The sequence below is a fragment of the Mus caroli genome, chromosome 9 (assembly GCF_900094665.2).
Source record: "Mus caroli chromosome 9, CAROLI_EIJ_v1.1, whole genome shotgun sequence".
NCBI lineage: Eukaryota > Metazoa > Chordata > Mammalia > Rodentia > Muridae > Mus > Mus caroli.
The window spans coordinates 17941573-17953173 of record NC_034578.1 but is presented as its reverse complement, the minus strand read 5'-3'; the positions used below and the strand labels follow the sequence as shown (position 1 = coordinate 17953173).

Sequence of the window (11601 nt, the reverse complement as noted above, 5' to 3'; positions counted from 1 at the left end):
GCCCAGGTATTGGGTGTATATCTGTAATCCCAGCACTCAGGGAGCCGTGGGCATATGGTCATGGGTTACATGAGACCCTTCTCCTAATCAAACAAATAGAAATCTCAAGCCCTTACCTAAATAATTGAAGCTAGACTCTCCAGCTCGGCAGAGTTTCAGCTCTGAGGCTTTTGTGGAAGGTGGGTAGCAGGGTCTCAGGAACGCACAGATCCCCCCCCCCACTGCCTCCACGTGGCACTCAGTCTATAGCCATGAGTCACTCACTACACCCAGTTTATGAGACGCTGAGGACCTCACTGCCTCTCCACAGTTGTCCTTAGATACAGGTGACAGCCCACCCACACTTACATTCACTGCCGTCTAGAGCCAGAGCTATGGCTTCATCTGTCTCCTGGAACTTGGGGGAGGCAGGCAGAAGGCCAAACTTCTGTTACAAACAGGTCTTTATTAAAGATGAGGAGGAGGGCAGGAAAGGGGGACAGTGTCTCATCTGCCCACTGCCTTTGGCTATTCAGGGTAGGGGAACCCCTTCTGCTCCACCCATGCCCCCCAAGATGGCACAACTGCATGAGACTGAGGCATGGGGGCAGTGTGAAGAAGAAGGGTGGGTCCCGAGAAAATAAAGTCTTTTTCCACAGCCCTAATAATAGGTTTTTTTGGGGGGTGCCCTAGGCACAGCCAAGGGAGACAGCGTCCAGAATTCTAAAACCTGTGAACTGGGGCAAGCCCTACTTAAGTAGGGAGTTGGAGGGTGTGAGATGGTGCACCTGGGAGAAGGTCTAGAAGGGAAGGGGTGCCGCAGGACCCTGCTGTGGGGGAGCCTGCCCCCCCCTCCAGCTGGACTCCGTGTTCCCGTGGAGAGTCTGGATAGCCCTCCTTGGCTTTGACTTGGCTTTGACACGGGCGGTCCCCCATTGACTGGAATCATTCCCACCCACTCTCTGCAATTCTGAACGCCAAGGGCTCTTATTGGCTGTTTAGACACTTGAACACCGGCCAGAGTAGCACCCTCCTGCTTGAGGAAGCTAAGAAGTGAGAGGTTCCCATAAACTTTTGTAAACTTTTGGGTTGAATTCTGATAACTCAGAGCTCTCACTGGCTAGGCAATGGCCACTTGGGTCAAGCATCAGCCGTTAAAAGGGAAATCCTGGGGACATGAGCCCATCTGGTTACTTTTGCCTACCCAGATATCCCAAAAGGCCAAAGAGCAGCCAAGAGATTCCCTGCCTTGAAGCGTCCCTTCCAGCCATCTTCTGTCGCTGGGCCTGGCTGGTTTGGAGGGCAGGGGCCTTTAGCACTCACATGCCACACGCACGCGTGGCAGGGGGGAAACGGGTCACTGGGTAGATTCTAGGTGGTGGATCTCACAGCAGGTGGTCGCGGCTGGCAAACAGATAAGGGCTGAAGTTGTCGCGGTGGAAAGGGGAGGGATGGAGTCCACTGAGGGTGTACAGATCCCTTAGCAGGGGCGTGGGCAGCAGCAGCTTCCGGCCCCGCCCACCTCCCCCACCTGGGCCCCCGGGTCCAGGGGAGGAAGGCGAGGGACCCTGACTGGGAGTCGGTGCAGGAAGAGGCAGCGGCAGAGGCAGGGGTGTTGGCTCAGACCTCAGTCGAGGGCGGGGCACACGGGGCGAGGAGCACATTGCTGGCGCCCTGGAGGACACACAGCTGGGAATCAGGTGGCCACGGCGGGCACAGTTCTGCGGCTCTAGAGGTGACAATCGGTGACAATCGGAGATCGAGAGGTTAGCAAACCCGGGAGGGTGGCACAGAAGCCCAGGCCAGATGAGACCTCTGTCTACCCTGTTTACTCCCCACCCTTAACCCCTAACACACACACACTTCCCCAACACTTACTGGATGGGGTGAGCCGTGCCGGTGTCGAATGCGGCCTGCAGGTCTCGGGTTCCTGGGACAAAAAAATAAGAGGGGCGGGGCTAGAGGATCCCAGGAGCCCACAACTCACAGTCAAAAATGGCTGATCCGTCAGACGCCCCCATGGGAAACGCATCATTGATCTCCAGATCAATGATGTAAATTTGAGAGGAAGAGAGGAGTGTAGCCTTCCATGCTGTAAGGTTGCTTTCTTCCTAGGACTTCATCCCCAGGGCTGGGTGGCTCCTCTACCCCGCATGACACCTCTCACTTGACTTCCTACCTCCATGGGCCTCCTCCACCCACCACCCTCTCCAGCACGGAGCAACTCCCGGGCCCCCTTACCTGAGCCACACTTAACTTTTCGAGGGGGCTGTCCATGGTGGGGGCCTGGCTCAGGTCCTCCCAGGGGGAGAGCCTTCGACCAGAGTGGGGTCGGCTCTGGAAATTGTGCACAACACAGGTGACCTAGGCCAGATAGACAGGAGCAGGTTGAGGCCCGAAACCAACAACACAAAACTATGAAAACACCCTCTCCATTTTTCAGATAGAAACTGAGGCTTGAATATCCAGACACAACCTTTCTTGACAATTTTACTGTTTACTTATTGATGTTTTTGGGTTGTGTTTTGTTTTGTTTTGTTTTTGAGACAGGGTCTCTCTCTGTGGCTCACCTGGACTCCCTGTGTAGGCCTGGCCTGCCTTGAATGCAAAAGATCCATTTGTACCTTCCCCAGAGTGCTGGGATTAGAGGCGTGCACCACAACACCCAGCTGCACTTAGTTTGACATTTGGAATACTGCAATTCTTTGATCTGGATATTGAATTTTTAAAACATTTTTGAGACTAATTTTTATTTTCTGTCTATAAGTGTTTTTGCATGTGTGTCCGTGCACTACCTGAGTGCCTGGTGGCCAAGAAGGCCAGAAGAGGGCATTAGATCCCCCTGGGGTTACAGACAGTCGTGAGCTGCCATGAAGGTGCTGAGAATTGAACCCAGGTCCTCTTCAAGAGCACCAGTGCCGAGCCATCTCTCCAGCCCTGAATATCAATTATATTCAATTGGATATCTCAAAAATATTATTATATTTTATTATCACTACCCACTGTGTGGGAAGGTTACCTACAATGCACTGCATTTGTGGGGGTCAAATGAACACCTTTTGCTCTTAGTCAGCTCTTTTTACCAGCTGAGATCCAGCATGGGATCTAGGCTCAGGTGGCAATGCCTTCACCAGCTGAGCTTTCTCACCGACTTTTTCCCAAATGTTCTTCTATGAGGGGCTAAGTTATGGCTCACTCCATAGAATGCTTACCTAGCATTCATGAAGCCCTGGGTCCCATCCATCTGCATCACCACAAAAACAGGGCATTGATGGGACATAGCTAATCTCAGCACTAGGGAGCTGAGGCAGGAGGATCAGCAGAACAAAGCTATGCTTGGCTGGATGGCTAGTTCAAGGGCAGCCTGAGCTTCACGAGAGCCCATCTCAAAAAAAACCCAGTCTTGCCAGGAGCGGTGGTGCACAACTTTAGTCCCCGTACTTAAAAGGCACCCTGTACTTAGAAGGCAAAAGCAGACAGGTCTCTATGAGTTCAAGGCTAGCTGCTCTACACATCTGCATTCCAAGCCAGTCAGGCCTGCATAGTGAGACCCTACAGACCAAGATGGCGCCTCAAACTCAAGAGATCTGCCTTCCTTTACTACCCAAGTTCTGGGATTGAAGGGGTGTGCCACCATCACTGGCCAAAAGATACTTTAAAATATATATTTAGGGGTCTCGGAAGGTGGCTCAGTGGTTAAGAGCACTGACTGCTCTTGCAAAAGGTCCTGGGTTCTGTTTCCTGCACTCTCATGGCACCTCACAACCATCTGTAACTCCAGTTCTAGTATATTCTTCTGGCCTCTTCAGGTACCAGACACACCCACACCCATATACACACACAAACGCACAAGCTCATATTCACACTCACACATGATGCTCGCACACACACTTGCATGCCCGCAGACGCACACACAAACAAACAAAATGAAAACTAAATAAAATTTTAATACACACACACACACACACACATTGGTTTTTTGAGACAGGGTTTCTCTGTATAGTCCTGGCTGTCCTGGAACTCACTCTGCAGACCAGGCTGGTCTTGAACTCAGAAATCTGCCTGCCTCTGCCTCCCCAGTGCTGGGATTAAAGGTAGGCGCCACCACCACCCAACTATATATATTTTTAAATGTATGGGTGATATGGATGTTTGTGTATGTACAGGTGCATGTGAGTGTGTCTGCAACCAAGAGTGCACACATGCAGGTGTGTCCATGTGTTTGTGGAGGTCATAGGTTGGTATGTGTGAAGGTGGGGTCAACCTCTGTTATCACTCCTCAGGAGTGGTCCACCTTGCTTGTTGAGACGGAGCCTCTCACTGGCCTGGAGCTCCTAGATTAATGTAGACTGGCCAGTCAGTGAACCCCAGGAACCATCCTGCCTCTGCCTTCCTGGTGACAGCAAGCACACCACTTCTGTTTTCGTATGGGTGCTAGCGATCTGAACTCAAATCCTTGTTTGAAAAGTAAGCACTTTACCAACTGAGCCATCTTTCCCCGTAAAATAGCATTTTCCTCAGTTGCTTAGTGTTGTGGCATCCCTTTAAATTTTGCTCTTCGTGGTATGACGCTGTCAACCCATTTAACAGATGAGAACAAGCAAGCAGTCAGGGCCGAAGTAAAGGACAACTGCCCTCCCCAGGTCATGAAGCATTTGTTCCTTTCAGCATCGTTGAGCAACTCTGCCTCTTGTGTCAGGGGCCTGAGGAGAGGTCTTCCATTCAGAGACTGGTGGGAAGGGGACTTACCAAAAAGGTGGCGATGGCTGCTCCCGTCAAAAAGCCAGCCAGCACGTCCGACCAATGGTTGCGATACTCGGCCACACGGACCACGCCCACCAGGAAGGCGGGGCACAGCAGGGCCAGGCAGAGGGAAGGTTTCACCAGGCGAGAGCCCTTCACGCGGAACACTAGGGTCACGTACATCTGTGAGACACAAACGGATCAAAGGATTAATCTGTGCCTTTCGGGCCAGAGCATGGGAGGCTCAAAAGAGTCAGGGTGGCCTCCGGGAAAGGGGCAGAGCCCCGCAGAGGTGGAGAAGAGAAGCAGAGAGAGAAGGGGTGCCTGGAATTGGGGTGTCAGTGGATCCTCATGCAGGTAGTGTGGCCAGAGCGCCAAAAGGGACGGGATCAGAAACCTTTGGAACATGCTTCCCCGAGACAAGGAAAGGTGCTTGCTGCATTAAAGCATGAACACAGAACCCGGGAGTCCAATTAGCGCCAAAGAGGCAGGTCCGGGAGCTCAGAAGCGGCCTCGGAACCTCATGGGGCCATAGAAGTTGTCTGGGGCGGGCAGACTGGTGGCATCAGTCATTCCAGAGGCCAGAAAAGGGAAGAAAAAGGCAGCAAAGCGCGGGAATAGAGAAAGGCCCGGAACCCAATTAATAAGGCTTAAAGATCAGAGGCGCGACAAAGGGGAGGGGCGAGGACTCTAGGAGGCGGAGTCAAAACCCATAGGCTTAGTCTCCTAGCCAAGGTCCAGGGCCTGCAACTTCTTAGCAACTCCAAGGGGCGGAATCCCAAAAGTCACAGTCCAAGACGATAGGGGAGTAGTGAGGGAGCCAAGGCTGAGATGCACCACGAGGGTGTGGCCTCAACCTTAAGGCTCCATCTCAGCGGGCATGACCTCCTTCCCCGACTTCCCCCAGGTCAAGGTGCCCCCACTTCCAGACCCCTGGCAGCTCCCCCAGGGCCTCACCGCAGTATAGGTGACAGCGTAGGCGCACAGGGCCGCATCCTTGCAGGGAAAGGCGCGGCGTGCGGCGGCCACCAAGCTGGGACTGCCTGCACAGGCGCTCTGGTCCGTGACGAAGCGGTCAGGCCCTGGCCGGTCAGGAGACGGTGGTGGGCAGCCCAGGGCCGTGTAGTTGGGGCGACACACCGACAGGAAGTGAGGTGTGGGGTTACCGGTCACCACTTGTCCCGCATTTGCAAAAATGGTCGTGGTGAAGAGGCCAAAAGAGTACACCCCTGGCGATGGGGAGGAGAGAGGTCATGTCCCTTCCACTGGACTCCTCCAGAGTGTCCCACACGGTTCCATTAAGCCCCTTGTCTGTCTCTTTAATTTTTTTTTTTTTTTTTTTTTAAACACAGGGTGATGGTGGCACTCGGGAGGCAGAGGCAGGCGGGATCTCTGAGCGACCTATCTGGTCTACAAAGAGTTCCAGGACAGCCAGGGCGACACAGAGAAATCCTGGGGGGGGGGGTTTACATTTATTTGGGGTATATCTATTTGTGTGGAAGTCAGAGGACAGACAACCTGAGGTATTTAGTTCTTCTACCACAAAGGTCATGGAAATCTAACTCAACCTTGTCTGGCCTGGCACCACACTCCTTTAGATCAGTTGCTGGTCTCAACTGTCTTGCTGGGATGGCCACTCAAGCCAATCTGGAGCCCTATTATGTCTCGGCTGAAGTCCCCTTACCTTTGGTGCTACCACAGCCCCCCCCCCCCATTATAGTATATATCTATAGTCTGTCTCTAAGACATATTCTGTGTCACGGGCAGGCTCTCCCTGACACTATTGCAGCCACTCTGGGACCCCTTAGCACCAGTGCATCATGAGTTCCGGACCTCCTAGAAAGACCTTATTGGAGTTTCTGGGATTCCCCTCTCCTTCCCCTTTTCTTCCTCTTACAGTGTTTAAGAATTATGTTTATTTGTTTGTGTGTGCTTATGTGTGTGGAGGTCAGAGGACAACTTGTGTCAGACCTATATGTCTGTCCTTCTAGCATATAAATCCTAGGGATTGAACCTCACCCTTGGAACCCTCTGACAATCATGCCCCCAACCCCCCTCTCCTCCAGGCAGAGTCTAGCTGTGTAGCCCTAACTGGCCTTAAGCTTGATATATATATATATATATATATATATATATATATATATACACATACATACACACACACTCACTCACATTCATACACACCTAAGAATTTTCAACCTAGCTTGAACTTTTAAAAATTGATTTACTAAAATTGAATTCCAGCACTCGGGAGGCAGAGGCAGGCAGATTTCTGAGTTTGAGGCCAGCCTGGTCTACAGAGTGAGCTCCAGGACAGCCAGGGCTATACAGAGAAACCCTGTCTAGAAAAACAAAAACAAAACCAAAATTGATTTACTTGTTATTTTTATATGTATGTATGTGTGCTTCTGTGGGTTTATGTGCACTACATGGGCACAAATGGCCATGGAGACCAGAGTGAGTCACATCCCATGGAACTAATGGCCAGCTGTGGGCTGCCTGATGTGGGTGCTGGGACCTGAACTGGGTCCTTGGCAAAACTGAAAAGCCATCTCTCAGCTCCTGTCCAGAACTTTTGAATGTTGAGTTTATAGAAATGTGACAACCCACACCGTTTTTTGTTTTGTTTTGTTTTGTTTTTGATACTGACTTACTTCTAGCCCAGGCTAGCTTCCAAACTTGAGATCTCCCTACCACAGCCTTCCAAGTCCTGGGCTTACAGATATGCACCACCACGCAGGCCAGAAGTCTTGTGTGTAAGCGCACATGCATGTTGTGGAGGTAAGAGGACAATTTCAGTTATCATTCCTCCCACACCTTCACATTTGGTTTGAGACAGATCCTCTCACAGGCCTGAAATTTTGCCAAGTAGGCCAGACTGGGTGGTCCAAAGCTTCCATGAACCCACCTGTCTCCACCTCCCATCTTCCCATCTCTGGGACAACAGATGTGTGTCACCTCTGGCTTTTAAAAAAGATTTTCTTTTATTCACGTGTATGTGTGTGTGTGTCTATGTGTATATATATGTGTGCATGAATGTATCTATGTCTGTGAATGCATCTATGTGTGTTTGTATCTAAGTGTATGTGTGTGTGCATGTGCATGCCTGTGTCTATTTATGTGTGTGCATGCATGTATGTATGTGGGTGTGCACCATATCTTGAGTGTAGTCAGAGGGCAGCTCAAAAACTGCTTCTCTCCTTCGACCATGTGAGTCTGGATAATCCAACTCAGGCCAGGAAGGCTTGGTGGCAAGCACCTTTACCCATTGAGCCATCTTGATCCACTGGCCTGAGATTCTTTTTAAGGTGGAAATGGCCCATTTCCTCTGTCCCTGAACTCACCTCCCTCCCCAATACCATTGGACTGACCCCAGGCTGCATTTCTCACCCAGGAAACGGACCAGCCTCCGCAGTGGGGGACTGAAGCGGCAGCAGGCCCCGGACACAATGGTGCTTTCCCCACTGACAGGACTGGCAGAGGGTGGCGCAGGGAAGAAGGCACGGGCCAGCTCCCCCAGCAGGATCTGTGAACAAGACCAAGATGGGGTCTTCCTGGCCTTCAAGGCCAGGGCTCCACCAACTCCAACCCAGCCTTCCTGTATTCTGGGAGGTTCTACTCTGGCATTCAACCTGGTGACCCACACCATCTCACCGTGAGGGTGGGCCCAGCAGTGACCAAGGCATAGATGAGGGCAGGGGGCGCTCGGCTGGCAGCCTCAGGCCCGGGATACGGCTTGGCATAAGCGCTGTCATAGCAGAAGAAGCCCTGGGTGTGCACAGGGAAGGTGTCCGTGAACTCCAGGCGGTATGCAAGAAGGACCACGATGCCTAGCAACACAGACTGCAGCCAGTCAGGGGCCAGAGAGAAGCAAAAAGAGACAGGAAGAGGTCAGAGGCTGTGAGGTCAGAGACAGAAACAAGGAAACGGAGAGAGATGGAGGGAGAGAGAAAGTGGAAGATGAATATTGAAACCACAGCAGAGAATGAAGGAGTTCATACATGTTAGGCTTCAACTGTAGCAGTGGTGCCGTTATCTTGTTTCTAATGGGTTTTTGTTTTGTTTTTGAGACAAGGTTCCCTGTAGTCCGGGATAGCTTAAAATTCACTATGGAATTGGACCTGCCTCCTGATCCTCCTGCCTCCACCTCCCTCCACCTCCCTAGTGCTGGGGTTATAGCTGTAGGTCAGTGCACTTTGTTTATTCAGTGCTGGAGATAGAACCCAGGGCTTCATGGGCTAGGCAAATCTCTGGTCACTGACCCACATTCTCAATCCCATGTTTTATTTACCTATTTATTTGCTTATTATTTTTACACGATCTCATTATGTATCTCAGGCTGGCCTAAGATAAACTTTTTTGTTTTATTTGGAACAAGGTTTCCCTGGCTGGCCTGGAACTCACTATGTAGACCAGGCTGGCCTCGAGTTCACCAGAATACACATGCCTTTGCCTCCCAAGTGCTGTGATTAAAGGTATGTGTGACCACCCTGGCTAGTTTGCTTTGAGACAGGATCTCATTCACAGTCCTAGCTGGCCTGACCATGTATATGGACTGGCTTTGAAATTGCAGACATTCTCTGGCCTCTGCCTCCTTCTCTTGAATGTCAGGATTACAAGTATGCAGTACAATGGCTGTGCATTGCATTCTTCTCTCTCTCTTTCTGTCTTTATCTTTTTTTTTTTGAGACAGTCTCTGGCCCTGACTTCCCTAAAATCTTTCTCCTTCAGCTGAGGTTATACATATATGTGCCACCATGCCCTGTTAATTACGCACATTTTAGAGATGAAGAAATTGAGGCTCAGGCATGCAAAGTCCCGAAGTGTGATGGGTTAGGGAAAAATAGGGCCAGAATCCAGAGAGGAATGCTTCTGGTTCCAGTCCTGCACCACACCTCAAGAGAGAGGGGGCAGCAGCAGAGGTGCTGAGGTAATGGGGTGTAAGAGGTCAGAGCCAGAGGTAGGACTGGCTGGAGCCAGGAAGGTGGGGAGATGAGTGTGGGCCAGGAGCAGGGAGACAGGCTGGGCAGGGACTGAGGGACAGAAGGACAGAGCCCTTTCTCAGAGTGGCTCTGAGGTTCTCACCTCCACAAAGACGAAACAAGGGATGATAGAGAAACTCCGCTTCAGGTGAGGTCTCCCTCCAGCCATGGCGAAGCTGGGGCCTGTGGAGGGAGAGGCGTGGGAACTTGGGGGCGCATCACTGAGAAAGTGAGGCTTCGGGTCTGCTCTTTAACCTGGCTGTACTCTGCGATCAGCTCCCACCTTGCTGGCCCTGCTCCTGGTCACTGGAGATCCCTGCCTCTTCTTACACCAAGGCTTTGAGGCCGACTAGAGAGCTAAGGCTCTTTCTTTCTTTCTTTCTTTGTTACATTTATTATTTGTTGAGTCTGTGCATGTGTGTCACACAGTTCATGTGGAGGTCAGACAGCAACCTGCAGAGGTTGGTTCTCTCAAAAGATTCTATAGTGACATCTTCAATTAAAGAAATTCTACAGACCCCATGCCTTTTATGGGAACCTCTAACCAGCCTTTAGAGAAAGGTGCCTCTCTCCTTGGTACCCACCTTTGTCATATTTTAGGGAACTTCATCTTCTTTGCCCAGGAGATCCCATGCCTCTTGCCCTCTCCCTTCTCCAAGTCTCTTCCACCATGGCCTCCATATTTCCCTCCCCTGTCCCTATGGGCTGTGGGATCTGGTGTGGGCTGATAGCCCGGTACTCCCTCTCTCCCAGCTGCCTCGAACACCCCCCATCCTCCCAGGCCAGCTGCCTCTTCAGTCTCCTCTCACCAACCCCCCTACATCTAACTTCAATTCCCAAGGCATCAGTAGCCAATACAGTCAAGCCAGCCTATACCTACTGACACCTGGTCTCACCCGTGAAAGCGCCCTAGGGCTTCTTCCAGGCATCCACCTCCACTGCTACCAACTCACAGCCACTCCGTGAGGCCAGCAAGGCAAGAACATTCATCTCCATTGCACGGATGTGGAAACTGAGGCCCAGGCAGGTGAGGGTGGGTACTGTGCATCCAGGGCTCCATTGAGGCCTACTCCACAGAATGACATATTGGAGAGAGGGTCACCAGATTCCAGGTGTGCGGAGTCACCCATATGGGCACTCACACACAAGATATAACCCAGGCGTGGCCTCCATCCCAAACACTACACACAGGGACATCTCAGAACATGACATCCACCCATTCCACAGCAAGAGCCAAGCACACTGTGTGGGGTGCCTGTCTCATGCTGAGCAAACCAGATTTGCTCATTCACACAAATCCCCCTTACCCCTAAACACACACACACACACACACACACACAGTTTGCATATGGCCTGTCATAGACACCCACACGGATGGAACATACCCCCTCAAAGACAGTCAGAGAGACACACAGAAAGACAGCCCAGCCCCCACAAATCCCTGTCCTGATACAGTCACCACCATAGACTCAAGGTTGCTAACCACTTAGAATCACAGCAGAGTCACTCCACACAATAAGAGTCACAGAATGGGTCACAGAGTCACACCCCCAGTTACAAGGCGCTCAATGACAATCACACACATGAACACCCTCTCCACAGTCATAGCAGAGACAGTGTGCCACCCACAGTCTCAGCCACATGGTCAGGTAGGGATATATGGGATATGTGTGACAGGGACTTGCAGCACACACAAAAGGCAGGTAAGGGCAGACACCTGCCAGATTGCAAAACAGACACACAACATCAGAAGGAATACAACAGTAACTAAAAAATGACAGATCACACAACTAGACACCAACACACACCAGTGCATATTCTCTCTCCTCTCTTTCTCTCTCTCTCTCTCTCTCTCTCTCTCTCTCTCTCTCTCTCTCTCTCTCTCTCTCTCACACAC

The 11601-nt window shown here is 51.3% G+C and overlaps 1 protein-coding gene across 2 annotated transcripts in view; it reads right to left on the bottom strand.

The window, feature by feature from the left end:
• Positions 1-425: 425 nt before the first annotated feature.
• Positions 426-11601, bottom strand: part of Plppr2 (phospholipid phosphatase related 2) — a 12333-nt gene continuing 1157 nt past the window's right edge. Inside the window, exons 2-10 of one of the 2 annotated variants that reach the window (XM_021172200.2) lie at positions 10601-10770; positions 9808-9887; positions 8377-8565; positions 8113-8248; positions 5680-5951; positions 4729-4905; positions 2221-2343; positions 1858-1909; positions 426-1708 (exon numbers count right to left, since the gene is read on the bottom strand). In XM_021172200.2, coding sequence (XP_021027859.1) covers positions 1365-1708; positions 1858-1909; positions 2221-2343; positions 4729-4905; positions 5680-5951; positions 8113-8248; positions 8377-8565; positions 9808-9873 — 1359 coding nt within the window. In that variant the 5' untranslated portion in view covers positions 9874-9887; positions 10601-10770 and the 3' untranslated portion in view covers positions 426-1364. The remainder of the gene's footprint in view (positions 1709-1857; positions 1910-2220; positions 2344-4728; positions 4906-5679; positions 5952-8112; positions 8249-8376; positions 8566-9807; positions 9888-10600; positions 10771-11601) is intronic. The other variant, XM_029481056.1, reaches the window with a different exon arrangement.